Raw genomic sequence first — 25,377 nt, 5'->3', positions numbered from 1 at the left:
TATTATTTATTAATTTTATTTATTGCAAACAAACACCCTCAACTAAAAAGACGAGGAAAACAGTCCGCAACAAACAAAATTTAAGATTAGATGAATATAATAACATATGCACATAAATACACTCAAACAGAGACTGTAGATGTAAAGCCGGCCAAACATAAACAAAAGAATTACAATTGAAATTATAAAGTTGTAAAGTGCTAAGAAAATATGTAAAAAAGATCTATAATATTATGGAATTATGTATCTGAAGGGTTAATATAAAAGCTATGTAATTTTAAATTTGCCATATTTAAATTTGGTTTTATGTTTGCAATCAGAGATAGTTCGTTTTTAGAGTTTATTATATTGCTACTTTGAGGGGAAGTACTTATTGTTAGTGCTTCGGCTGTGCATAGGTGGCATGACTTAGAGCCTGGAGTATAAGACTTAAACTTTTTTTAGGACAGTCCATTTAACTGAGAAGGGAGTATTATTAGACTTAAGTTTTTTTTAATTAAAGTATTTAAAGGAGGTTTTTTTTTTACATAGGAATCATCACTTATCAAGGCTAAGAGGCCACTTGATGATAAGGGTTAAAGAGTGTACAGTAGAAACTGGACAATATAGTAACCGTTAGTAATGGAGATTCGGAAAATTTGTTAACTTATATGGAACGGCTCATCAAAAACTTGTTTACGTTAGACTTGAAGACAACCATATTGTAGTCAGCTGGAAAGCAGAAAAACAGAAGACAATTCCATAGTCGTGCAGTTCTAAGAAAGAAGCTTTGCTCATAGAATCTACGATTAGGTTTAGGCACAGATAAAGAGTGGGGGAACTAGTGATAGTGTTTTCTGCTAGGTGTTTCTTGTGAAAGTTTGGCGAGGGGAGACTATAGAATGGAGCTCAGCCGAGCACCTGCCATGAAAATAACGATAAAGCAGAGACAAACTCGCAACATCTCTTCTGTGAGAAAGAGGTTGCAGGGAAGGGAAAAAGGACATTCCCCACAAGGCTACAAAATATATTTTGAACTCTATCAAGGCAGGATAAGTCCTTTCTAGCAGCTCCTGCCCAGATGTGGCAACAGTACTCCATCCTTGGACGTACCTGGCTCTTATATAGATAGATAATTGCATCAGCAGTGAGATATCTACTGGATCGATAGAAGGATCCCACCATTTTTCCAGCGGCCTTGGCAATGGATTTTATGTATATGTTCCATTTAAGATCAGAAGTAAAGGTCAAGCCCAGAAGCTTGTCAAAACATGAGGCCTCCTCAAGAGAGCCATTCATTTCAATTGATGCCAGATGGGGATCAGAGCGCTGATGATGTAAAGATAAAAGCTTGGTATTAGATGCATTAAAAGTAACCAGCCACCTCTTTCCCCATTGAACCACTTGCTCAAGATCAGAGGAAAGAGAATCAGAGAGAACTTGGTTGTTTACGTTCTTAGATGTGCTACCATAGATAGTAGTGTCATCAGCATAGATGTCTACGAATGATGTAAGGATATGATTTGGAAGATCATTAATATAGATCAGGAGGGCCCAGGATGGACTCCTGAGGGACTCCAGCATTAATACTAAGAGCTTCTGATTTCTGCCCATCAACTACTACTCTTATGAACCTATTAGAGAGAAATGATTTAATAATTGAGAAGACATTTTCAGCTATACCATAACTGGAGATCTTGTGAAGTAAACCTTTATGCCATACTCTATCAAAGGGCTTTGATATGTCAAGAGCAATTGCCCTAGAAAGGTAGCCTCCATCGAGAGATTCGCTAATCCTATGAGATATAACTGTAAGCACATCTGCTGTAGATCTAGCTGAACGGAAACCATATTTTTGCTGAGATGGCTGATTACTTCTCTATTTAACACAGATTCCAGCAACTTACTCATGACGCACAGGAGACTTATTGGCCTGTACTGTGAGGGAGATGACCGATCACCTGAATTCTTAAATACGGGGTATACTGATGAGATTTTCCAGGGTGACGGGAAGCAATTCTCCTTAAGACAACGTTTAAACAGTTTTGTAAGGATGGGCGCAAGTTCTGGTTGAAGTTTTTTGAGTACTATAATTGGAATACCGTCAGGGCCGGTTGCTTGACTGGAATCAAGGTTTTTGATTAGCTTAGCAACATCACGTACAGATATTTGTATATCACATAGCCTGTTTTCTGATACAGGAGGGAATATTGGAGGTTGGCAGCCTTGATCGCAAAAGTTAGAATTAGCTGCAAAGTTCTTGGCAAAGAGTTTGGCTTTGTCTGATGCTGACGAGATTACCTCAGGTCCATTTATGAGAGTTGGGATAGAGCACACGCTTCTGTTCAGGATTCTGTTTGCTATTTGCCAAAACTGGTGGGAACCAAGCCGCTGCTCAGCTACTTTGGACTTGACAGACAGAGCATACAACTCTCTTGCGTTCTTTATTACTTTTTTACAGTGGTTGCTGGCAGTTCTGAAAGCAGCTTTAGTCTCAGTACATCTATTACGTTGGAAACAATGGAAAAAGTGATTTCTATGCGCAATGGCAGCAGCACATTCCGGAGAGAACCACGGCTGGCTGTTAGGTTTTTGCTGGCAGTTTTTCAAGGGTATGAAACTGTCTATACCTACAATTAACCATTCTGTCAGGTCTGATACTATAGAGGATACATCCTTTTTAAACATGGAACACAGAGGTAGATCTGATATAAATGTGCGAAAGCTATCCCAGTCAGCCATAGAGTATCGATATACTGTACGATGGATAGGTACATCTGGGGACTTATTACATTGCATTTTTATCTTAAGTGATACAACTGAGTGGTCGGAAGATCCAAGTGGAGACAGAACAGAAGCTGAACACAGTTCAGGGCAAGTTGTGAGAAAGAGGTCTAGGAGACTTGCATACTGGCCGTCAGAATCGGGAACACGGATCGGTTCGTGAACAATCTGAGTGAGGTCATAAGCAATGGAGAAATCATGACAGAACCTCCCCTCATCATCGGTCTTGTTTGAGTGAGTTAACCATTCCACATTGTGAACATTGAAGTCTCCACAGACATGAATATTAGCTGAAGGATAAGCAGATAGGGCATGGTCAATTTTCTCAGCTACGTTTTTAAAGATAGTAACTCCGCTGTTGTGGGGGCGATAGAGAGCAAATATAAATGCAGTAGTTTGAGCTAGTGCAACCCGGAAGCACATATAGGGTAAGTTAGGATCTTCCCTGGAGATGTCCCTACCACATGGAATATATATATTTATATAGGCACATATTCCATGCCCATGGCGATCTTGGGGATCAGATTTGGAAGTTAAATTAGAGTATCCTTTAATTACAAACTCATCTAGGGAAATGGTCTGTCCAATGACAGTTTCACTTAGAAATAATATGTCTGGTTTAGTCTCCTGTAATTGGGTTTCAACCTCTGGAAGGTTAGAACGTAGACCCCTGATGTTAGAGAAGGAGACCTGGTAGTGGGGGCCTACGTTAGAAGTGGGAGATCCGGGTTTAATTGTGTTTTTTATTGTACTTTTCATGATGGTGTTTTTGGATTTGTGGACTAGATTGACAGACATGCCTGAAGCAGGGCAGAGAGGGAAAGTAAGAGAGAAATAGAAATGAAGAATTTTTTCTTTTTTTTTGTAGCACATGAAAAGGTAAAGCCATAACAATTACCCACTAATATGGCATCGAAAGGCCCCACCAGAAGCTACTGCATGGTCTAGAATCCATTCACGAAATGGCAATACAGCAGCCCCAGTACTTTGTACCTGCTGATAGGACACCCTCCTTAGTGGTTAATCCAAGGTTCAGGTCCCTGTCTATCAGCCAGGGATAAGCCCAGATAAAACGTTTACTTCCATCACCCTTACAAGTGACATGGCTACAAGGATAGACATAGAAATAGAAAATTTCTGACATCCCTGACGGCTGTTCACGCAAAAATACTGCCAACCTAGAAAACAGCTTTTTCTTCTCCCTTTGTCAGAAAAATCACTCATCAAAAATGAGGACTGAGGGACAAATAAAGAGAAGCGAGAGTAATGGGAGCTGCCGATAACTCATCCACTGTTGCAATATTTTTGATTCATGATGGGGTATGATCCCACACAGTCGGGCGATTCTATTTATAAACGATGCTGCTAGGAATTGACGAATCGAATTAATTCACGTTCTGCTACCAACCAATCATAAACCAGAATTGCTCCATAAATATTAAACCTTTTCTGTAGCAATTTCGCATGTTTTTTCTGTCTTGACACATGGAATTGTCTACTGCAAACCAGTCAGTCACCTCTCAAAACTTGTTTAGAACAAGGATGCTATCAACTCGGAAAATATAAACATTTATAGACAAGAAAAATTTGATAAAAAAAATAAAAATAAATAAAAATAAAACAAAAATATTTATTCGAAAGGAACTTGCCAGATAAATTCAGCACATCTTTCCACAAGAAAACTATTTACACAGTTAATAAAACAATGAAATAAAAATAAAGATTAAAAACTGAAATAAATATAATATTAGCACTTGCATCTAGAAAAGAAATTACAAAATTCATAACTTAACTTGCTATAGAAAGACGTCCTTCGCGTATGCAAATTAGAATTTTAGTTGTTAAAAGAAGATGTGTGGTTTGATATTCTTTTCTTTATTAAAATTGAAGTAGCGCCGATATATGTATGTGCTTTATTAATTGCATGAGGTTTAATATTAATGTGTTGATTTGTACTGGGATTTAATATGGGAAGATAGTTAAAATTTTGTTCATTGTGATGAACATAGGGTTTTTTTTTTTTACATAACAGAAACATTTCTATGAAAGTATATTAAAATGAAAAAAGAATATAGATAGATTTCTATGAGTCGCTCTGTTTATTATAATTGATTTTTTTTTTTTTTAAATTTACAGTTACTGAATTATAAGTGGTTGGCCATACTTATACGTTTTCAGCATCTCAATTGTTCTTCTTTTTTTTTTTTCATGTTTAAATTATCCAAATAAACAATTGTTAATACTGTCTGCTTTTTTTTTTTACATTGTTCATTTCTGTATTATGTTTAAGTTATTTTAACGCAATTTTTTTTTCTTCTCCATTTTTTAATAAACTTACAACCTTTTTTATCTACACTCTTTACATAAATAATGTTGTTTAGTTGTAAGAAAATAGCGACAGTATAGTTGTAATAAAGAATAGCTGCAAAACACCCCCACTCTTCCCATGTTAAATAATAATTTTGAAATAATAACGTTAATATTTCATTGCACAGGTCAAAATCTGCAAAAGAAGCGATTTGTGTTTATTTATCTACGTTGTTATGGGTTAATGTTTATGCATGTATGCGCAACCGGATGTTGTAAACCAGAAAGTTGGTTACATCATTTGTTACAAGGTCATTTGATTTTTATAATTATATAGATTTTAAGTTTGCTATTTTGACATTGTCCAAATGCCTCGATTTGTTTACACAAAGACCATCGCTTAAATATTTCTCATATATATATATATATATATATATATATTAGAGGTATTTAAATGAAATACTCAAATGCCGGAAGAATACAGCATAGAATACAATGAGATGAGTCATTCATTGAAAATCCATCGATTCAGGAAAAGACTTTAATAATTTTCTGTACTCCTTTGTCAAACAATAAATTTTGTTGTAATTATACATAATTTAACTCCAAATTTCCATTAATGATAGATAGACAATATAATAATATTCCAATTTTAATTCGAGTTCATACAAACATATTAAACTGTAAGATAGTTATGTGTTGATTTGGTGTATTAACTTAATATAATATGATAATAATCTAATATATAAAGAAAAGCCTGTAGAGAAAATTGTAACAAGTACAAAAATTACTTGCCTCAAAAACATGTGTATATCTTATAGGATATATAACTGTTGAATAAAATTTTTAAAAAAAAGTTGATGTCAGTTAATTTTATCCTCAACGATTACACTAACGTGATTTCTAGCCAATCATATGCAAATGAGATGCTGTCAGATTTTAATAAACCCCCTTTTTTTTAAAAGACTCAGCTGATACGGAATTTGGAGTAGAGAGCTTTGATAGCAGGGTTCTGAATTTTGGAGTAGGACGCTTCAACAGCAAGGTGTTGAATTTTGGAATAACAAGCTTCGACAGCAAGGTATCAAATTTTAGAGTAGCATGCTTTGACAGTTAGGTGTCGAATTTTGGAGTAGCAAGATGTTCATGTTAGCAGCTGCTGTTGCTAGGAAGAGAAAAATAAATCCATGTGAGACTTTCAAACGACCACCTCCACCAAAATGCTAGTGACAGATAATGACGCAACACTTGTATAGGGTGGGGGGGGGCAGACATAATATGAAGTTAAGGTCTACACTGCAATAGAAGGAAAAATGTTTGTTTGCTGACTGTGTTTACTGTCTTGATTATCCTTTGTTGTTTGGGAATGCTCATTCCCCAGAGTTCGTGTTTTGTTTCCATTTAAACCTGATGTATCTGTGAGAGAATTTATATTAAGCTTGCCACCTGTAGTCCTTTTATAGATATTTTACCACATATTTCTGTAGCTGATCTGTCAGATTTTTTCTGACCTCCTCTCTCTTTGTGTAGCCATTTTCTTGGGCAATGTGCTTTGCCTGATAATGCTATGCTATAATGAACTGTATATCGTAGTGGAAGGATGGCTACAAAAAACATAGTTTCTGACAACTTAATGCGTCATTAGCAGTCGATTGAATGTCGAAGTGAAACACAAGATGGCACCATTTCCACTTATGTGTCGTCGTTATTGTTATCACTAGCTGCTCCTGGAGTTTGGGTGCCTTCGCTCCTACTGATGTAAGTTGTGCTTTGTTTATGTTATAGGTTTGTTGGAGATCTTGTATTTCATAATATATTTCTAAATATGTTTCTCAGTTTAAACAAACAGATTAAAAATATAAACTAAGAAAGTTATTGTATATTTTGGTATATAAGGCAACCATCACATAAGACGAGGTACAAAATTGAAGCAAATTTTAATAAATTTATCATATATCGGTTGTATGAGACGACTACTAAATCATGAAACCATGTTTGCTTAACCTAGGCTAGAGATTGAAACACCTGGTATCTTATGAAATATTGGTTTTTAAAGATGATTTAACTTTAAGGGCCGTCTTATATGCCGAAATATATGGTATGTGTTGATTTGGTATATTTATTTAATGTCTTGTGGTCACATTGGTTCCAAGTATAAAATTTGAAGCAAGTGTACACACAAGTCAGGGCATCGATAGGTAATCTGACTAGCTTATTAATAATATTATTTGAATAAATCTGCTCAGCTGAGCATGAATGCCCGTTCTTCCAGTTGCATTATTAATATGAACAACTTTGTTGACAGTTGGGATAAGGTGAGCAAAGCAATTGCAAACATTGCTTTTATAATCGTTTTTATCGCATGTAGGGGAGGGGGAAGGAGGTGAATTATGTCTGTCTGAAGTGTCAGATATTCTTTCTTATCCACGGAGGTACGAATGACAATTTCCAATATGACTAAGTCAGATGGACTGGAAAAGCTTGGCGGGGTGGGGGTGAGGAGTTGCACACCTCCCTTGCAGAAAAAAAAAATTGACTGGCAAAAGAAAGGTGGATGATATAAATAAATCAAGAAAAGAAAGTTAACATGTTTTAGTAAGGCAGGATTAGCAAGTTGCAATAACCTATACGTTATCAAAAGAAGAAACAACAACAACAACAAAAAACATCTCCCTTATTTATAGACCAGCCATGTTTTTCTGGTTGACTTGTTTTGTCTGAGTTTCGCATGAACGATTAAACTTGCTTTAACTTACTGCTTTTAATGTTATTTTAGTATTTCTATGAGAGAGAGCCTTGAATGTTTCTGATTGCGATTTATGGAACAGACTGGGAATGGCTAAACAGTCATTCATACCCACATTAAATAAAACAACTTTTTCATTTATCTACTTCAATTATTCCACAGCCATTTTGACTAGGAGCAAAGTGTAATATCTGTTCAGATACTATACTTCATGTTTTTTGTTCTCAGTCAATGAAAAAGAAATCTTTTTAGACAGAGGCAATTCTCCCCCCGCCCCGCCCCCCAATCAGAGTAACCCCTTTTGAGGAATTGGATTTTCTTCACATTGTGGTTTAAAAATAAAAAAATAAAAGTATTAATTTGCATATGAGAGGAGTGACTGTGTTAAAACAAATTGGGGAGGATACTGACATGCAGAAGTTCAAGTGTAATGTGAACATACATCTTGCCGCTCATCTCCTTTCATAATACCCCTGCAACTTATGTAGCAGCCCCCTACTTCAAAGTGGCACTGTGCCTTGTTTGGGGTGAAAATTGAAAAAAAAAAAAAGTCTTTGGCAGCAGAGTGAACACGTCAAAGTTAAGAGGTTGAGTGGCAATGTGAATGTTATGAGAGTGCTGTCAATTTTTATTTAGTTTACATGCTAACTCGATGAGAAAGTAAAGTTTATAGAATTCGAGAGCCAGATTTTTTTGAGAATTGGCGTTGTCATGTTATGGAGAGGTGTTAATCATGTTTCAAGAGCCGAACATGAAAGAACGGTTATTCATGGTTTGTTGACCTTTTTGAGTTTATTGCTTATTTTCTTTTTCCTTTTTTAAATTTTTTTATTCATTAAGCCATGCTTGGTTGGTTGGTTGTTTTTGTTTTACGGCATATCAACCCCTTTCAGGTTATTTAATGCCGAATCCAAAGATTTTGAAGAAAAAATTTTTAATAGATTATATTTGTTGTTTTCAAGTCGGTTTCTATTTAACCCATAGTTGGAACCCTAACAGGTACTACCACTCCGGGTCAGAGTGGACCTGGGAGCAATGGTAATTAAAGGGTGGCTCCACACTCCCCAAAGCCCGCAAGCTGGGGCCTCACCACTGGATATAGTTTAAGGTCATATCCAGGACCCCCATTGAGGGACTTTTACCCTCTGCAGGGGGGCAGTCGGTGTATTCTAATGCCACACCGACAGGGCCTAAGCCATGGTCATAAAACCGTTAGCAATAGACAGAGACTACTAAGATAATTAGGGATTGCAAAATACTTAGAAGCATCACAATAGTTAGCCAATACAGAACTCCAAAAATGTGACAGTGATACATGTTCATTCACATAATTCCAATGCAGCATGTTCAGGACTGTAGAACAACATGAAAGGAGATCACTGGTACATCTCTGAGCAAACACCAGTGTGATTATGTAGGGGATCCAATCTGAATGCATACCATTGCAGGTTTGGTCTGTTCAGTCACAGCACAGGGTGGTATTTAAGCATTGCAGTGGGGCAAAAACCATGAAATAATCTGTAGGCAACAGAAGCCACTGTTATATTCTGGCAAGTAGACAGCAGATCTAATTCAAGCAGTAGATATATTCCAGAGGGAACAGGGTCACGGCAGGGAAGATGTAGTATATATCTGATAGCACGAATCTGTAAAGGTTCAAGAGAATCAGAGAACACTTTGCCAACTCAGACAAACACTAGAGACTTATATTCCAAGTGGGGACAAATCAGTGCCTTGTAAAGCCTAGTCAGCAAATTACCATTCATGAGGAATTTGGTAGCTCAGGATATGCAACACATAAAGCTCCCTATTAACCAGTGACCAAAATAGCCTGCTATTGGCCATCAAACCTGAAATTGTTAGATATTATTACTCCCAGATATTTATGACATTTCGAGAATGGTACAAATGTGTCTTGAAACCAAATCCCACTGATAGAAACAGAAAAAAGACATCTAGAAGACAATAGCACAACTGTTTTTGTTGGGTTGAACACCATGCCCCACCCACTCAGATGCAAAAACAAGCAGCGACTGGAAGTATGTAAACGCTATGTCAGAGTCTGGGTGTGACACATAAATTTGTGTGTCATCGACATAAGAGCTTAGGAACACAATCAAGTCATCACAGTTAAAATGAGATGTTGCACTGTCCAATAATGTCAGCATGTCGTTGATGAAGCGCAAAAATAACGTTGTCGCAATAACACTTCCCTACGGCATTCTGAGACAAGAAGCTCAGCCGACAAACAGCCTATGACCAAAGTAGCCTGCACTCATTCAGATAAATAGTTGCAGATCCAAGAGAAGAGCTTGCCTCAGATTCAAAATGATAGTAGTTTCTACTGTAGACTTGAGTGAGGAACGGTTGCAAATGTGTTGGTAAGATCTAAAAATGCTAAAATTATGCACTTCTTAGCCTCACGTTCCTGAAGCCAAGTGCTGATAAATCCTATCCAAAGCCGGCCAGAGGATTAGTTGGCCAAAACGTGGTGAGATAAGAACTATGGAAGGCAGTAATTGCTGGGTGTACAGCTACAAGTCTCAGCATTCTTATCCCATCGCGGTTAATCACCTGAAGAAGGTTAGAGGATGAATTGGTCAAAACATGGTGAAACAACAACAGCTATGAAGATGGGGATAAATAAATACACAAATTACTCATCCAATTAAAAAGTAATATATAACACTTTAGCTATTTTACTAAAACATGATTTTATATAAATAAAAGATTCATCAGGAGTAATGAAATTCCATTTGACTATAAATAACACTGGTTAACAAAGATTTTGGTGTCTTGTGTTTATGGGTCAATTCTTATAGTTTTTGATGCACTAATTTCATAAATGACATTTATTTTACCTGAATTAGCTCTAGTTTTTGAGATATATGATGTGCCGAAAATTTTAAAAAAAAAAAAAACATACTTTTGGCCTAGTTATTTGGTGCTATATGTACTAAGAGCTTATTCAATACAGTTCGAAAAAAAAGCAATGATTTCAAAAATTCAAAATGACATCAAAATCTTTTGTTTTAGCAGAGGATTTCTTAACTTAGAAAAATTTTGTAGATTTGAAACTATAAAAACCAAATATTGGAGACATAAAACAATCTTTTTTATGTTAAAAATATTGTCATTTTCAATTTCAGGAAGTCAGATTGAAAAAAGTTATTTCAAGTTTCATATCTTGATTAAACCTGTTTGAGGTTTTATTTAAAAAGTATTATTTTTTTCAAACAGAATACATTTTTTCACCTGTCTAAGTATGCTATCTCTTTAAAACTGTTGACGATCATTTTACTTTTTCTAGCCTATAATTTCCCTGCCAATATTGTTGATAACTATTGAAAAGTTCATTTAAATACACATGTATCAACTTACTTCGTGATAGTCCGAACTTTATAATTTTTTCTCATTACAGATATAATAACTAAATAAATATACAAAAATGGTATCAAGGATTCGATCCTGCAAGAACCATCCAGATTCATTTTGTTATATTTGTGAAGAGTTTCCAATAAATGGTGAAAAAAATAGCGTGACAGATTTTATTCAAAAAGATTATCATACTTATTTTGGTATGCATTTTTTTTCTTCTTTTTTTTTTCACATTTTCACCCCAAATACGGCACATTGGAACTTTGGTGTAAGGGTCTATCAGGAACATAAGCTATTGGGATACTATGTAGGGAGTTGGGCAGCAAGATGTCCGTTCATGTTACACTTGAACTTTTGCATGTCAGTACAGTTGGGGAAGCAAGGACCCAGAATGAATTCCAAAGTCTAGCAGTTCTGGGGAAGAAACTACTGAAGTAGAAAGCTCTTTTACATCTAGCAATCTCTACTATGTAGGGGTGGGATTTAACTGCTTGTTGGGTTTGTCGAGGGTATTTACGTCATGGGGGCACAAGTGCTTGCAGTTCGTCAAAACATTCACCATTAAAATACTTGTAGAACAGGCAGAGGGATGCAATATTTCGTCGATGGGACAGGGGCTGAAGCTTAGATGACAGTTCAGGACCTATCAAGTTGGAGACTCTCTTTTGGACCTTGTCTAGGAGCGAGAGACTAGTGGCAGATGCACCAGCCCAAATATGACAACAATACTCTATAAATGGGAGAATGGTGGCCTTATAGAGATACAGGATACTTTCGGGTGTTAGTAGCTTTCTAGCATGGTAGAGAGAGCCTACCTTCTTCGTAGCGGTCCTGGCAATGCTCGCAATGTAATTGTTTCAACTCATGTTTCCTATAAATATTAAGCTGAGGAGTTTAAAAGAAGTACTTTCAGATAATGAATCTTTGGCCATTGCTATTGGTGGTAGAGAAGGTTTCTTGTAATTATTGAAGGAAACAAGTTTAGTCTTGACAGCATTGACTGTGACCATTCATTTTTGTCCTCATTCCACTACAGATTGGAGGTCATCCTCTAGTGTTTCTGCCATTTTCTTCGATATGTATTCATTTGTTTTCCTGTCGTGTCTGTTATAGAGCGTGGTGTCATCAGCATATATACCCATCTCAGAGGCAATTTTGTCGGGGAGGTCATTTATGAATATTAGGAATAATAAAGGTCCAAGGATAGACCCTTGAGGCACTCCCACATTTATATCATTGTTTAGATGTACGACCGTCGAGGACAACCTGGATTTTTCTCTTATCTAAGAAGGATTTAATTATGTTACGTATTCATCCAGTGATACAGTATGATCTAATTTTCCTGAGAAGACCTTCATACCATACCCTGTCAAAATACTTAGATATATCTAGAGCTACTGCTTTGTCCAGTGAATGGTATATACGTCCAGAGATTACAGTTAGGATATCTGCTGTGGAACGGGCTTGCCTAAATCCATATTGTTGGTCGGTCAGAAATTTGGCATCTGCAAGGTGATGGACTAGAGCTTGATTAATTATGGACTCAAATATTTTGGCGAAAAGTGGGAGGAAGCTAATGGGGCGATAATTTAATGGGTCAGCTCTTTCGCCAGAATTCTTGAAAACTGGTACCACAGAAGCAGTTTTCCAGCAGTAGACAAGCCTCGGGCTGCACATATACTTTGCGAAACATGTATTGAACATTTGATACTATAGATTCAAGGTTCTCCAAAATCCTTGAGGTTCGGAGTATCAATGATTTGGAGAGAGCCACAAAATCACTTCAACGACTTATTTTTGTGCAATTAATTTAACAGGAATTAATAAGGTGGTGGAAGGGCGGCTGCCACAACCCCTCCCCCCCCCACCTCCACTGCCTCTTACCAAATGTAAACAGAATTTTTGTGAAATATTAAACAGTTCTTCTGTGTGGTTAATGTGGGAGCGTTACTTACGGAAAAACGGTTAATTAAACTGCAGAAGCACCTGTTAAAAACTATACACATCCCCCTCCTAAAATAGAACAAAAAACATAAACTGGCACCCCCCCCCAAAGGTGGCCATAAAGTGGGTGCATTTCTTCATATCTTGGAAACTACTTGTTTCCTGGAATTTTAAACGCTAGTGGTAATATTAAAGGATATTCCGAGGGTGGAAAGAAAGTCCCACCCCACAAAAATGGTGAACACAATGTAGGTGCTCATTTTACGTTAAATTATTATAGAAAAGTGATCCCCCACTTTTTTGAAAACTACTTGTTTGCCTTACTTACTTACTGTTAGGAGAGTAATTGAAGGAGTCAAAGCCAAAAACATTGAGGCAGTTATGATCTTTGTAGATTTCTCCAAAGCATTCGACTCCATACATAGAGGAAAAATGGCCAGCTATTAAAAGCATATGGCATTCCAAGTCATTAATGCTATCATGATGCTATATGAGCACACTCGAGCAATGGTCAGGTCCCCAGATGGGGACACTGAATTTTTCGACATCTGCACCGGGGTTCTACAAGGAGATACTCTTTTCATTGTCTGTCTTGACTTTGTACTTCGCACCTCTATTGATATACACAACACGCTAGGCTTCACTCTAAACGAACCCAGAAACAGACATCATCAATCAGCACACATAACTGATGCATAGTACGCAGATGATATTGCTTTGTTCGCGAACAACACTGCTGATACGCAAACACTGTTACGTAAGCTAGAAAAGTCTGCAAATGATGTTGGTCTCCACATTAATGCGGATAAGACAAAGTTTATGACTTTCAATGTGAAAGGAGAGATCAGGGCTCTGGTTGGATCAACACTGAAAGAAGTCGCTGAGTTTACGTATCTGGGCAGCAACATAGCTTCCACAGAGAGAGATATCGAAGTTTGCATCTCAAAAGCATGGGCCGCATTGGATGGGTTACGTTCAGTATGGACTCCAGGACTAACTAACAAACTGAAAAGGCAGTTCTTCAGGGCAGTGGTAGAGTCTGTCCTTGTTTACGGTATCCAACCTGGACATTCACCAAAAGATTGGAAAGAAAACTGGACAGCATGTGCACCCGTGTGCTGCAAACAGTATTAAATGTATCTTGGCAGGGTAATTCCACAAGGTGGCAACTTTATGGTAACCTGCCTGCCATGTCTAGTGCCGTCGGGGAAGGACGCCTACGATTTGCAGGTCCTTGTCTGAGGAGCAAGTATGGGTTGGTGAGTGATGTATTGTTATAGACTTCACGACATGGACACGCAAGTAAAGGATGACCTGGATCCACGTGCATCCAGCAGGTGGCACGCGACGCCAACTGTGGGCGTGGTGGTCTGGGGCAGCTGATGGAGGGCAGGAAACTCTGGAAAGGAAGAGTCACATTGGTTCTGGCAAGGAGCCCGTGATGATGATGATGCATGACTTGTTTGCCGTAATTTTAAACGTTATTTCCGTTTTCAGCGCCCCGGAAAACCTATAAGTGATAAATTTAAAGGAATTTTAAAGGTTGGAGTAATTCTTCATATTTACCGAAAATATAATTGATTCTCCTTACTCTTTTGACTCCCAATGTTTTGTCTGCTAAAATTTTAATCATATGATTATCGTGTTAGCATCAATAAAAAACATTAATTCAAGTGCCGGTTGTTATGGATTTAGCTGAATATGATATTAAAAATCACGGTATTTTTTTAGATTAGATCCACCTCCACAATTTTCTTTTAAATGACAATTTTTAGAGGTTTTCGACTATGCTGAATACGAAAATTGCATTGAAATTTTGCAGAAATAATTAATTATCGAGATATAAAAAGTTGTATTACGCATTGTATTCTTTGGCGGCCATCCTTTTTACGCGCGTGCAGTGTCAGTCATGAATAGATTTGCTTATGGTGCGCGCACGCGCATAAAAATGGCCGCCAAAGAATACAATGCATAATACAACTTTTTATATCTCGATAACTACTTTTCTGAAAAATTTCAATGCGATTTTCGTATTCAGCATAGGCGAAAACTTTTATAAGTCGTCATTTAAAAGAAAATTGCTGAGGTGGATCTAATCTGAAAATTTACCAAAATCACTTTTTTGGTACTTATGCACTTATGTTACCGAGCTGGCGAGTTTATTGTAACTATTCTGTACTTTCACCTAACAACCGTTTGAATACATTGATTTAAATTTAAAGTCTTGTGTAATTATTAAAAAAAAAAAAAACCAGTTGCGCTTGTGCTTTATTCATTTCATAAATGAATTCGCGTGTACTTTGAAAAAAAGTATTTTAATCAGATTATTATTTGGTTTGTCTTATTTGAATTGAATTGATATATTGCAAAGAAGCCAGCAAATGAACAAAAGTGTTAAAAATACAAACAATAAATGACTAAAAAAAGTTACTTTTCTACCTACATTGCTCATTATTTTTTAGTACTTTTTGAGTACTTCTACAGTTTATCGCCGAAAATGGAGACGCCATTTTTTTTTTCACGCACCTGTCGTTAAAATCTGAGGAAGAAATCAGTATTTTAAACTATGACCGAAGCATGAAATAACAAAAAAATTAAACTACATAATGATTTTTCGGTTTCATTTAAATTAATTTGTTGTTGACCCTTTAAAGTTGCTTTAATTAAAAAAAATGTTTTATAAAAATTATTTATCTGTCTGAAAGAAAAAAAAAGAAACTATTTTATAAAAATCTAATGTTGCTTTCATTACAAAATTGTTTTATTAAAATTATATTTTCTTACACAAACTTTTCAATAAATGTTTTTACAATTATATTTTGGTAAATTTTTATACTGTAAATGTTTTGGTTTTCAAATGACGCTCGCCCAGTTTTCATTTTCTGTTTTTAATATAAAATATATATATATATATATATATATGTTTCATGAAAAACTTTCTCGGGCTGAGATAGACGAGTGCTACCCCACTAGCGAAATATGCATAGGCTCCGATGTTGAACGTTGTTCGGCTGAGGGAGAAGTTATTATTCTTACAAGGAAAGAATTTTTGCATGTGTGACTTAGTTTTATTTATTTATTTATTTATTTTGGCTTGAAATTCGTGCATGATTTTTGTTATTACGATTTTATCTGTTTTTTTTTTACTGTTTTTTTTTTATAGATTTTTTTTTTTCCAGAGTTTATGTAATTATTAACAGGAAAATTGGTGAAAGTCAAAATGGAATCCGCGCTATTTTTTAATATTATTTTCAAGTTTAATTGGTCAATGTCAAGTTTCTTTCCAACTCCTCAAAAAACTTTAAAATGACGACTTTTACAGATTTTCGGTGGTGCTGAAAACGAATATCACATTAAAATTTAGGGCAGATAAGTAGTTTTCAAGATACAAAGAAATTACTTTTCCAAAAACTGGGGGATCACTTTTCTATATAAATTTAAGTTAAAATAAGCATCCGCTTTCTAACCACCTAGTAATTTCTTCTTATAAGACAAATTTAACTGATATTCGTTTTCAGCACCCCGAAAACCGGCGCTGTTTCTTGTTTTTGCTTTTTTCTTTACTAACAGATTTGTTCATTTTTTCATAAGTTAGGACGCTAAATGCTGTCAGTAAGCTTACACGAGCGCCGGTTTACAAAAATATACTTTTGTTTTTCGTTCGTTTTTATTTTATTATTATTATTTTTTTTTAATCTTTTTTTTTTTTTTGAGGTGGGTATTCAATTATAGAACTTGTATAGTTTTTAACAGGTGCTTAGTTTAATTAACCGTTTTTCCATAAGTAACGTGCCATTAACTATTAAAGCAGAAGAATCATTTAATATTTCACAAAAATTCTGTTTACATTAGAGGGCAGTGGAGGGGCGGGTGGTGTTGTGGTGAAGCACCTGTTAACAACTATACAAGTTCTATAATGAAAATTGAACGAAAAACAAAAGTATGTTTTTGTAAACTTACCGACAGCATAATTAGCGTCCAAAATTATGAGATGTAAAAAATTAATGTATCTCTTCGTAAAATAAACAGCGCCGGTTTTTGGGGGTGCGAAACGCAGTTTAATTTGTTTTATGATATGAAGAAATTACTAGGTGCCAGAAAGTGGGTGCTCATTTTACGTAAAATCTATATAAGAAAGTGATCACCCACTTTTTCAAAAAGTAATTTCTTCATATCATGAACGAAGGCCATCAACTCCCCGTGTTTCCTCCTATAACGGACAACACACTCTGCAACATACAAATATCTGTACGTGAGGTCGTCAAGCTAATCAAGAACCTTGATTCCCGTAAAGCAACTGGCCCTGACGGCATTTCAATCATTGTGCTGAAAAAGCTTCAACCAGAACTTGCTCCCATACTTACAAAACTCTTTAAGCATTGCCTTAAAGAGAAGTGCTTCTCAACATCCTGGAAAACCTCATCAGTATGCCCATTCAGGTGATAAGTCATCTCCCTCTCAATACAGACCAATAAGTCTCCTGTGTGTCATGAGTAAGTTGCTGGAATCCATATTAAATAGAGAAGTAGTCAACCACCTCAGCAGAAATAACCTTCTTAGTGACATGCAATATGGTTTCCGTTCTGCTAGATCTACAGCAGATGTACTGTTATATCTCATAGGATTAGCGAATCTCTTGACAAAGGCTTCCTCTCTAGGGCAATTGCTCTTGACATATCAAAGGCCTTCGATAAGGTATGGCATAAGGGACTACTTCACAAGATTTCCAGCTATGGTATAACTGGAAATGTTTTCTCGATCATTAAATCATTTCTCTCTGATAGGCTCATAAGAGTAGTGGTTGATGGACAGAAATCAGAGGCCCTCAATATTAATACTGGAGTCCCTCAGGGATCCATCCTAGGCCCAACACTCTTCCTGGTATACATCAATGATCTCCCAAAACACATACTTAAATCATTCGTTGACATCTATGCTGATGACACGACCATCTATGGCAACACATCAAAGACCGTAAATGACAAAGTTCTCTCAGATTCTCTCTCCTCTGATCTTGAGCGCGTGGTACAGTGGGGGAAGAGGTGGCTGGTTACTTTTAATGCATCTAAAACCAAGCTCCTATCTTTACACCATCAACGCTCTGATCCCCATCTGGCATCAATTGAAATGGGTGGCTCTCGTCTAGGGGAAGCTCCATGTTTTGATAAGCTTCTGGGCTTGACCTTTACTCCTGATCTGAAATGGAACACGTACATCAAGTCAGTTGCCAAGGTCACTGGAAAAATGGTAGGATTCTTCTACCGCTCCAGAAGATATCTCACCCCTGATGCAATTCTCTATCTGTATAAAAGCCAAGTACGTCCAAGGATGGAGTACTGCTGCCACATCTGGACAGGAGCTGCTAAAAACAGCCTATCCTGCCTTGACAGAGTACAAAATAGGCTTTGTGGCCTAGTGGGTGATGCTCTTTTCTCTTCCCTGCAACCTCTCTCCCACAGGAGAGACGTTGCGAGCCTGTCTTTGTTTTATCGTTACTACCATGGCAGGTGCTCGTCTGAACTCCAATCTCTGGTCCCCCCTCGCCAATCTTTCACGATAAACACCCGCCTAGCTGAAACCACTGTCAAAAATTTTCCCACTCTTTATCTGTGCCAAAATCAAAATGTAGATTCCATAACCAAAGCTTCTTTCTTAGAAGTGCACGCCTGTAGAACTCTGTTCCTGTTGCCTGTTTCCCACCTGACTACAACCTGGATGTCTTCAAGTCCAATGTAAACAAATTCCTGATGAACCGCCCCCTTAAGTAAGACACTTTATCAAATCTCCAACACTAACGTACTGTACACACAATAACCCTTTTCTCCAAGTGGCTTCCAGGCTTTGATAAGTGGTGACTACCTTGTAAAAAAAAAAAACAAATAAACAAAAAAAAAAAACTACTTATCTGCCCCAGATCTAAATGTGATATTCGTTTTCAGAACCACCGAAAACTTTAAAAGCCGTCATTTTAAAATTTTTTGAGGAGTTGGAAAGAAACTTGACACTGACTCTTTAATTAAACTTGAAAGTACTATTTAAAAATAGTGCGGGTCAATAAGTGCAAAGTGCACCAGCACCAAATAACATTTCACTGGGTTTCGATCTACATTCCATGAGAGGTAGATACAAGCTAAGGCTTTTTGTTTATTTTTGTTTATCGCCACAATTGCTAATTTTGACTTTCACCAATTTTCCTTTAAAAAAAACAATTAAAAACTCTTCAAACATTGGGAGAGGTACATAAACCATTAAGAAAAATAACGGTAACATAAGTGCATAAGCACCAACAAAATTTTTGTTCTGTTTTGCTTTCATTTTGTTTGTTTGTTAAATCCGGCAAAAAAAATAAATAAATAAAAATAAAATAAAATAAAAAATACAAAAAAATACAAAAACAATAATAATTAAAAAAGAATCCGTAAAGTTCAAGCGAACTTGAAATTTTTATTTTTTATTTTTAAATAAAAAATAACACAAGTATCGTAAAACTTTAAACTTGAAAATAATATTTAAAAATAGCTTGGATTCCATTTTGACTTTCACCAATTTTCCTGTTAATAATTACATAAACTCTGGCAAAAAAAAAAAAAAATATATATATATATACCCAAAACAAAAATAAGAACACAGATAAAACCATAATAAAAATCATGCGCAAATTTCAAGACAAAATAAATAAATAAATAATAAATAACTAGGTCACACACGCATAATAATAAAAAACTAGGTCACACACGCAAATAACTCTTTCCTTGTAAAAATAATAACTTCTCCCTCAGTCGAACAACGTTCAACATCGGAGCCGATGCGTATTTCGCTAGAGGGGCAGGGGCAGGTGCATCAGAATTTTTGTAGGAATTTTTGACACCACTAACAAAAAACTGCGAATAAAATATTAAAAAAAACTCGTAATTTCTCTTTTAAAAGTGGGTTGTTTATTTTCTTTATGGATTATACTTCCAAAATAAACTATTAAAATAAATAAATTATTAAAGTTGTTTTAAAAGTAATAGAAATATTTTTTTTTATTTTTTAAAAAACAGTAATGAATTTTACGAACTCAATATTTTTCAATTTTTCAACTTTAAAAATCTATCAAAATTTTTCTATTGATTCTATTTTTACGATATTTTCTTACATTTTTTGAAATTTTATGCTCTTTCCAATAAACCGAATATAATATTTTAGACAAACGTTTTTTTTTTAATTCACCCCCCCCCCGATTTTCAAGTGTCTATTAAAAAGTAAATAATTAATTTACTCACCAAAGTTTTATATATCACAAATTGAAGAGAAAAGGTCAATAAATAATATATTCAAATTTAAAACAAAAAAATAGTAGTGTTTTTTAGAAATTTACCTGTAAAGTTCGAAGTTTAAAACCTTTTTTTAAACCACGTTGTTTTTTGTTTTTTTCTTTTTCTTTAATGAAACCTTGGTCCTTGCTCCTTTAATTGAAAAAAAAATTAGGGCTTGAATTACATTTTTCGATGAGTTATAAACTTGGAAAGACAGGGGGTCGAATAATTCACGCCTCCCATTTTGAAATGTCTATTAAAAAGTAAATAATTAATTTACTCACCAAAGTGTTATATATCACAAATTGAAGATAAAAGAGCAATAAATAATATATTCAAATTTAAAACAAAAAAGTAGTGTTTTTTAGAAATTTACCTGTAAAGTCCGAAGTTTAAAACCTTTTTTAAAAAAAAACACGTTGTTTTTTTTCTTTGTTTTTTTTTTTTTTAATGAAACCTTGATCATTGCTCCTTTAATTGAAAAAAAAAATTAGGGCTTGAATTACATTTTTCGAGGAGTTATAAACTTGGAAAGACGGGGTGGAATTATTCAATATTTTTCACGAAATTTCTGACACACCTAGCGTATACGTCGGCCCTTTCTCGTTTTCATCAATTAAATCGAAACATTTTCAATTAAACAATTACGGATATATGTTCTCTTTCACTTTCTTTATTTACTTCTTTTTTTTTATAGTTCTTTCCGGAAGTAATTAATATCTAGTTTAATTTTTTTGTTATTTATTTCTAACTTTGACCATAGTTTAAAATACTGATGTCTCCCTCGGATTTTAACGACAGGTGTCCGAAAAAAAAAAAAAAAGGCGTCTCCATTTTCGGCGAAAAACTGCAGAAGTACCAACGAAAGTAAACAAAGACACGCGAAACTTGACGATAACGTATTTTACTCTACAAATTTACCCTATTTTTTGCTCTCATCAATTTCTCAAATTACAAATCAGCCGGTAAATAATTTCATCATTAGTTATCATTGCTTGTTGATTTTTATTTATTTTTATTTTTTTACTTTTTACATGATTTCTTCTTGACTTATAAAAACAGTTGGTAAATTTTTAGATTAGGTCCACCTCCACAATTTTCTTTTAAATGACGACTTATATAGTTTCCGACTATGCTGAATACGGAAATCGCATTAAAAATTTTGCAGAAATAAGTAGTTATCGAGATATAAAAAGTTGTATTATGCATTGTATTCTTTATCGGCCATCTTTTTACGCGCGTGCGCGCGCCATAAACAAATCTCCGCGCGTAATAAAGATGGCCGCCAAAGAATACAATGCATAAAACAACTTTTTATATCTCGATAACTACTCATTTCCGCAAAATTTCAATGCGATTTCCGTATTCAGCATAGTCGAAAACTTATAAAAGTCGCCATTTAAAAGAAAATTGTGAAGGTGGAGGTGAGGTGGACCTCCTGGACCTAATCTAAAAAAATACAAAAAAGGTTCAATACACAAAATCAAAAACTTACCGGCCTCCACATGGTGAACAAACGTCTTTACCGATTCTAGAGTAACCCTTCCTAAAAATTCGAACGGTTCACCAAAACAATCCCCAACGAGGGCTCCAATTAGGCAACCTCGGAAACGGGACGCGAGCGATGCAAGTTGAGATTCGGCCATTTTTGTTGTCAACAGATGAATTATCGCCCTTGGAATCTCCCATAAGTGCTAACGACGGCTGGCATAACAACAACGGCCAAACAGGGAAGCTACCACAGCAAGATATGACACAAGGTTACAAGAGGGAGCGCACAAAAAATTGTGTAGACTATCAACATCACCATCATCACTACCATTATTGTCGTCGTTATCATCACTTGTACATGATAGCATGAGTTAGAAAAACCAGTAAACACGGATATTCAAGTATGGCCAATGTAAATAGTAGGCCCAGCCATTAAAGACGTAACTTGCTGACGTCACAGAATAAAGTATAATGGTCACGGTTAGGAAATAGTCGACTATTTCGAGGATTATTTTAAAACGAACGTATTTTTAAATTAATAATTGAATGTACTTATAAAAAAAAAAAATTACAGTATTTTCCAGCAGAAAATCCTCGCTAATGATTGCACGTGTCCAAACATATAATAATTCCTTATCTTTTGGAAAAGAAAATAGTCACTTTTGGACCAGTTTTATAAATACATCATCAATTTCTTTGTGAACTGAAACAGAAAATAGCAATCGTTGTAATAGTCGTCTATCACCTAATCGTGGCCATCGTACTTTATTCTGCAATGTCAGTAAGTTACGTGACTTTAATGGAAGGGCCTTCTATTTACGTTGGCCATGCTTGAATCAGCAGATATGCGTGTTTACGAAAAGAACTATCTCTGTCCAGGACATTATTCATCCTTCTTTCTCTCATGTTCAGTTTCTGTTATTAAACTCGCTTTTGGGGAATAATTAAGCATTTTTTTTTTTTCTAGTATTTTTTTTTTTTAATTCAGTACCCTAAAACTTTACTTTACTAATTATCTGTTGGTTGGTTGTTTTTGTTTTCGGGTTATTTAATGCCAAATCCAAAGATTTTGAAGAAAAAATTTTTAATAGAATATATTTGTTGTTTTCACGTCGGTTTCTATTTAAACCATAGTTGGGACCCTAACAGGTACTACCACTCTGGGTCAGAGTGGACCTGGGAGCAATGGTAATTAAAGGGTGGCTCCACACTCCCCAAAGCCCACAAGCTGGGGCCTCACCACTGGATATAGTTTAAGGTCATATCCAGGACCCCAGTCGGCGTATTCTAATGCCCCACCGACAGGGCCAACTAATTATCTGTAAAATAGTTTGTCCGAGCCCTTTCTAGTCTCGCACAAAAACACGCGTTCACATCTCAAGCCATTTTTCTTGTCATACACATACGCGCACACAAACATACGTACACACACGTAGATATATTCACGTTCACATACATACACCTACATTCACATGCATACACACACACGCTAACGTACACACATGTATGCACACATACGCGCACACATACACACACATGGACAACGTCACTTCCCCTTTGAAGGAAATTCACACATGCGCAAAAGACCACTGGAAATAACTATAAAAGCAAGAGACCTGAGCTGTTTCCTTCCTTTTCGATTCAGCTTCCGAGCTGAGCGGTTGACGGACCAACTGCTCCTTTTCGGAGCGCGCGCGCCTGCGTGCGCACGTCCCCTGCTACTATGTGTGGGGCAAGAGTCAACAGACAGTACGTACACCTTACACACACTCTCTCTCCATGGCCTGAATTGATTTTCTCTCTCTCTAGAACAATAGACTTTTCCTCTCACCAGCTAACAGTGAGAGACGCGAGCCAAACTGGATTGACTTTCTCACTCTCTCTCTCTACAACAATAGACTTTCCTTCTCACCAGTTAACAGCGAGAGATGCACGCCAAGCTAAACACGTGCTGTACCCTTTCATTTAATTTGTTTCTTCACGAAATAAATTCTAGTTTGTTTAATTCAATTTAACACGTTGTTCGTTTCTTTCTCAATTCAGTTCATTTTAGCTATTTTGTACGACTGGGGGATATGTATAATATATACACCAGTCCACCACAAATTGGTGACTTGAACGTGAGATGAACATGCATTTCCTTCTATACCCTAGACCACAGCAAATTAGTAACACCCGAATGTGAGATCAACACGCATTTCCTAATATACCACCAGTCCACTACAAGTTCCAGAAAACTAATATTTATCTTTCAAGGAATTCTTACAATTAATTTATGTAGCTTTCAACTTTAGATGAATTTCAGAGTTTTCGTAACTGTTGTGAAAATATCTTTTATTATAAGTTTTTTTTTGTTTTTTATCTCATGTCAAACTACAGGGTGGTCAAAAAGTCAGGTAATTACACGTGTTACACAATCAGTGGTTAATCGCTTCCAGCGATTGATAGAGAGAAATGGACGACAATTAACAAAATAAACATATTTTATGTTTGTTTCATTTTATATTTCAATGTATGGCACTTAAATATACGTGTATTGCTAATATAGTTTTTCTTTAAAATGTTACCTGACTTTTTGACCACCCTGTAGATAATTATTTTTTTCCTTTTAGAAATTAACTTTAAGCTATAATCTTTCGAACACAATCAAAAAGTAACCGTAAACTTCTAATAACAAAATATGATAAGCCAGCTTTTAAAATTATGGATCCTATCAGTTTTTGCCATTAAATTGCAAGTACCTACAAAATATACAGTTAAAAAAAATAATTAAGCATAATATATGCAACTGTGTGTGTGTGTGTGTTTGTGTGTGTGAATTTCTTCCTTATAGACTCTGAAATGGCTGAGCAGATTTTTTTTTAAATTTACAGAATTTTAGTGTAATAAGTCTGGTAGTGATCTTAGTTAAGTTTTGTCTCAGAATACCCCCGATAATCGAAACTGTTATTTTAATTTATCTATCATCAGTAAAGCCATTTTTTTTTCCATGTCGTCGCTTAGCAACAATGATAGAACAACGGGCTGTGAAAAAAATTCTACTATGGGCAAGTTGATAGCGTGTTTTTTTTTGTTTTTTTTTTTGCATTTTGTGATCTGTAGGTTCAAACTTTGCACGTAAATTTCTTAAATTTTTTTTTTTCATTAATTGCAAAAAATTTAATAAGACTTGAAAATTTATGTGTTTTTGTTTTGTTTTTTGTTTGTTTGTTTTTGCATGACGTAGTCTGTAGGTTCAAACCCTGCACGTAAATATATGTTTTTCTTTCTTTTTCTTTTTTTCGTTAACTGGAAAGAAGTTTGTATAAAATAATTTTATAAAAGAAACAGTAGAATAATTCGACCTCCTATCTTTCCAAGCTTATAACTACTTGAAAAATGTAATTCAAACCCTATTTTTTTTTTCGATTAAAGGAGCAAAGACCAAATTTTAAAAAAAATAACAGGTTT

General features: G+C 35.5%; 2 protein-coding genes across 3 annotated transcripts in view; one reads left to right on the top strand and one right to left on the bottom strand.

Annotated features, from left to right (window-relative positions):
- The window catches only part of LOC145242160 (ADP-ribosylhydrolase ARH3-like), an 81,518-nt gene that overhangs the window by 35,957 nt on the left and 20,184 nt on the right, over positions 1–25,377 (bottom strand). The window contains exon 1 of one of the 2 annotated variants that reach the window (XM_080105138.1): positions 21,932–22,383. The exons of the other annotated variant lie outside the window; for it this stretch is intronic. Within the exon in view, the coding sequence (XP_079961264.1) occupies positions 21,932–22,082 (151 nt within the window). The 5' untranslated portion in view covers positions 22,083–22,383. Of the gene's footprint in view, positions 1–21,931; positions 22,384–25,377 lie in introns of those variants that run through there. 2 annotated transcript variants of the gene reach the window in all.
- LOC145242158 (ADP-ribosylhydrolase ARH3-like) overlaps positions 21,173–25,377 on the top strand; it is a 64,335-nt gene continuing 60,130 nt past the window's right edge. The window contains exon 1 of the mRNA XM_080105137.1: positions 21,173–21,401. The gene's annotated coding sequence lies outside the window, so the exon portion shown is untranslated. The remainder of the gene's footprint in view (positions 21,402–25,377) is intronic.

This window comes from Euprymna scolopes, chromosome 21 (assembly GCF_053919585.1).
Source record: "Euprymna scolopes isolate OS-2025 chromosome 21, ASM5391958v1, whole genome shotgun sequence".
NCBI classification, from domain to species: Eukaryota; Metazoa; Mollusca; class Cephalopoda; order Sepiida; family Sepiolidae; genus Euprymna; species Euprymna scolopes.
Note: the sequence above shows the minus strand (reverse complement) of the source record. Positions and strands in the feature narration are given on the sequence as shown.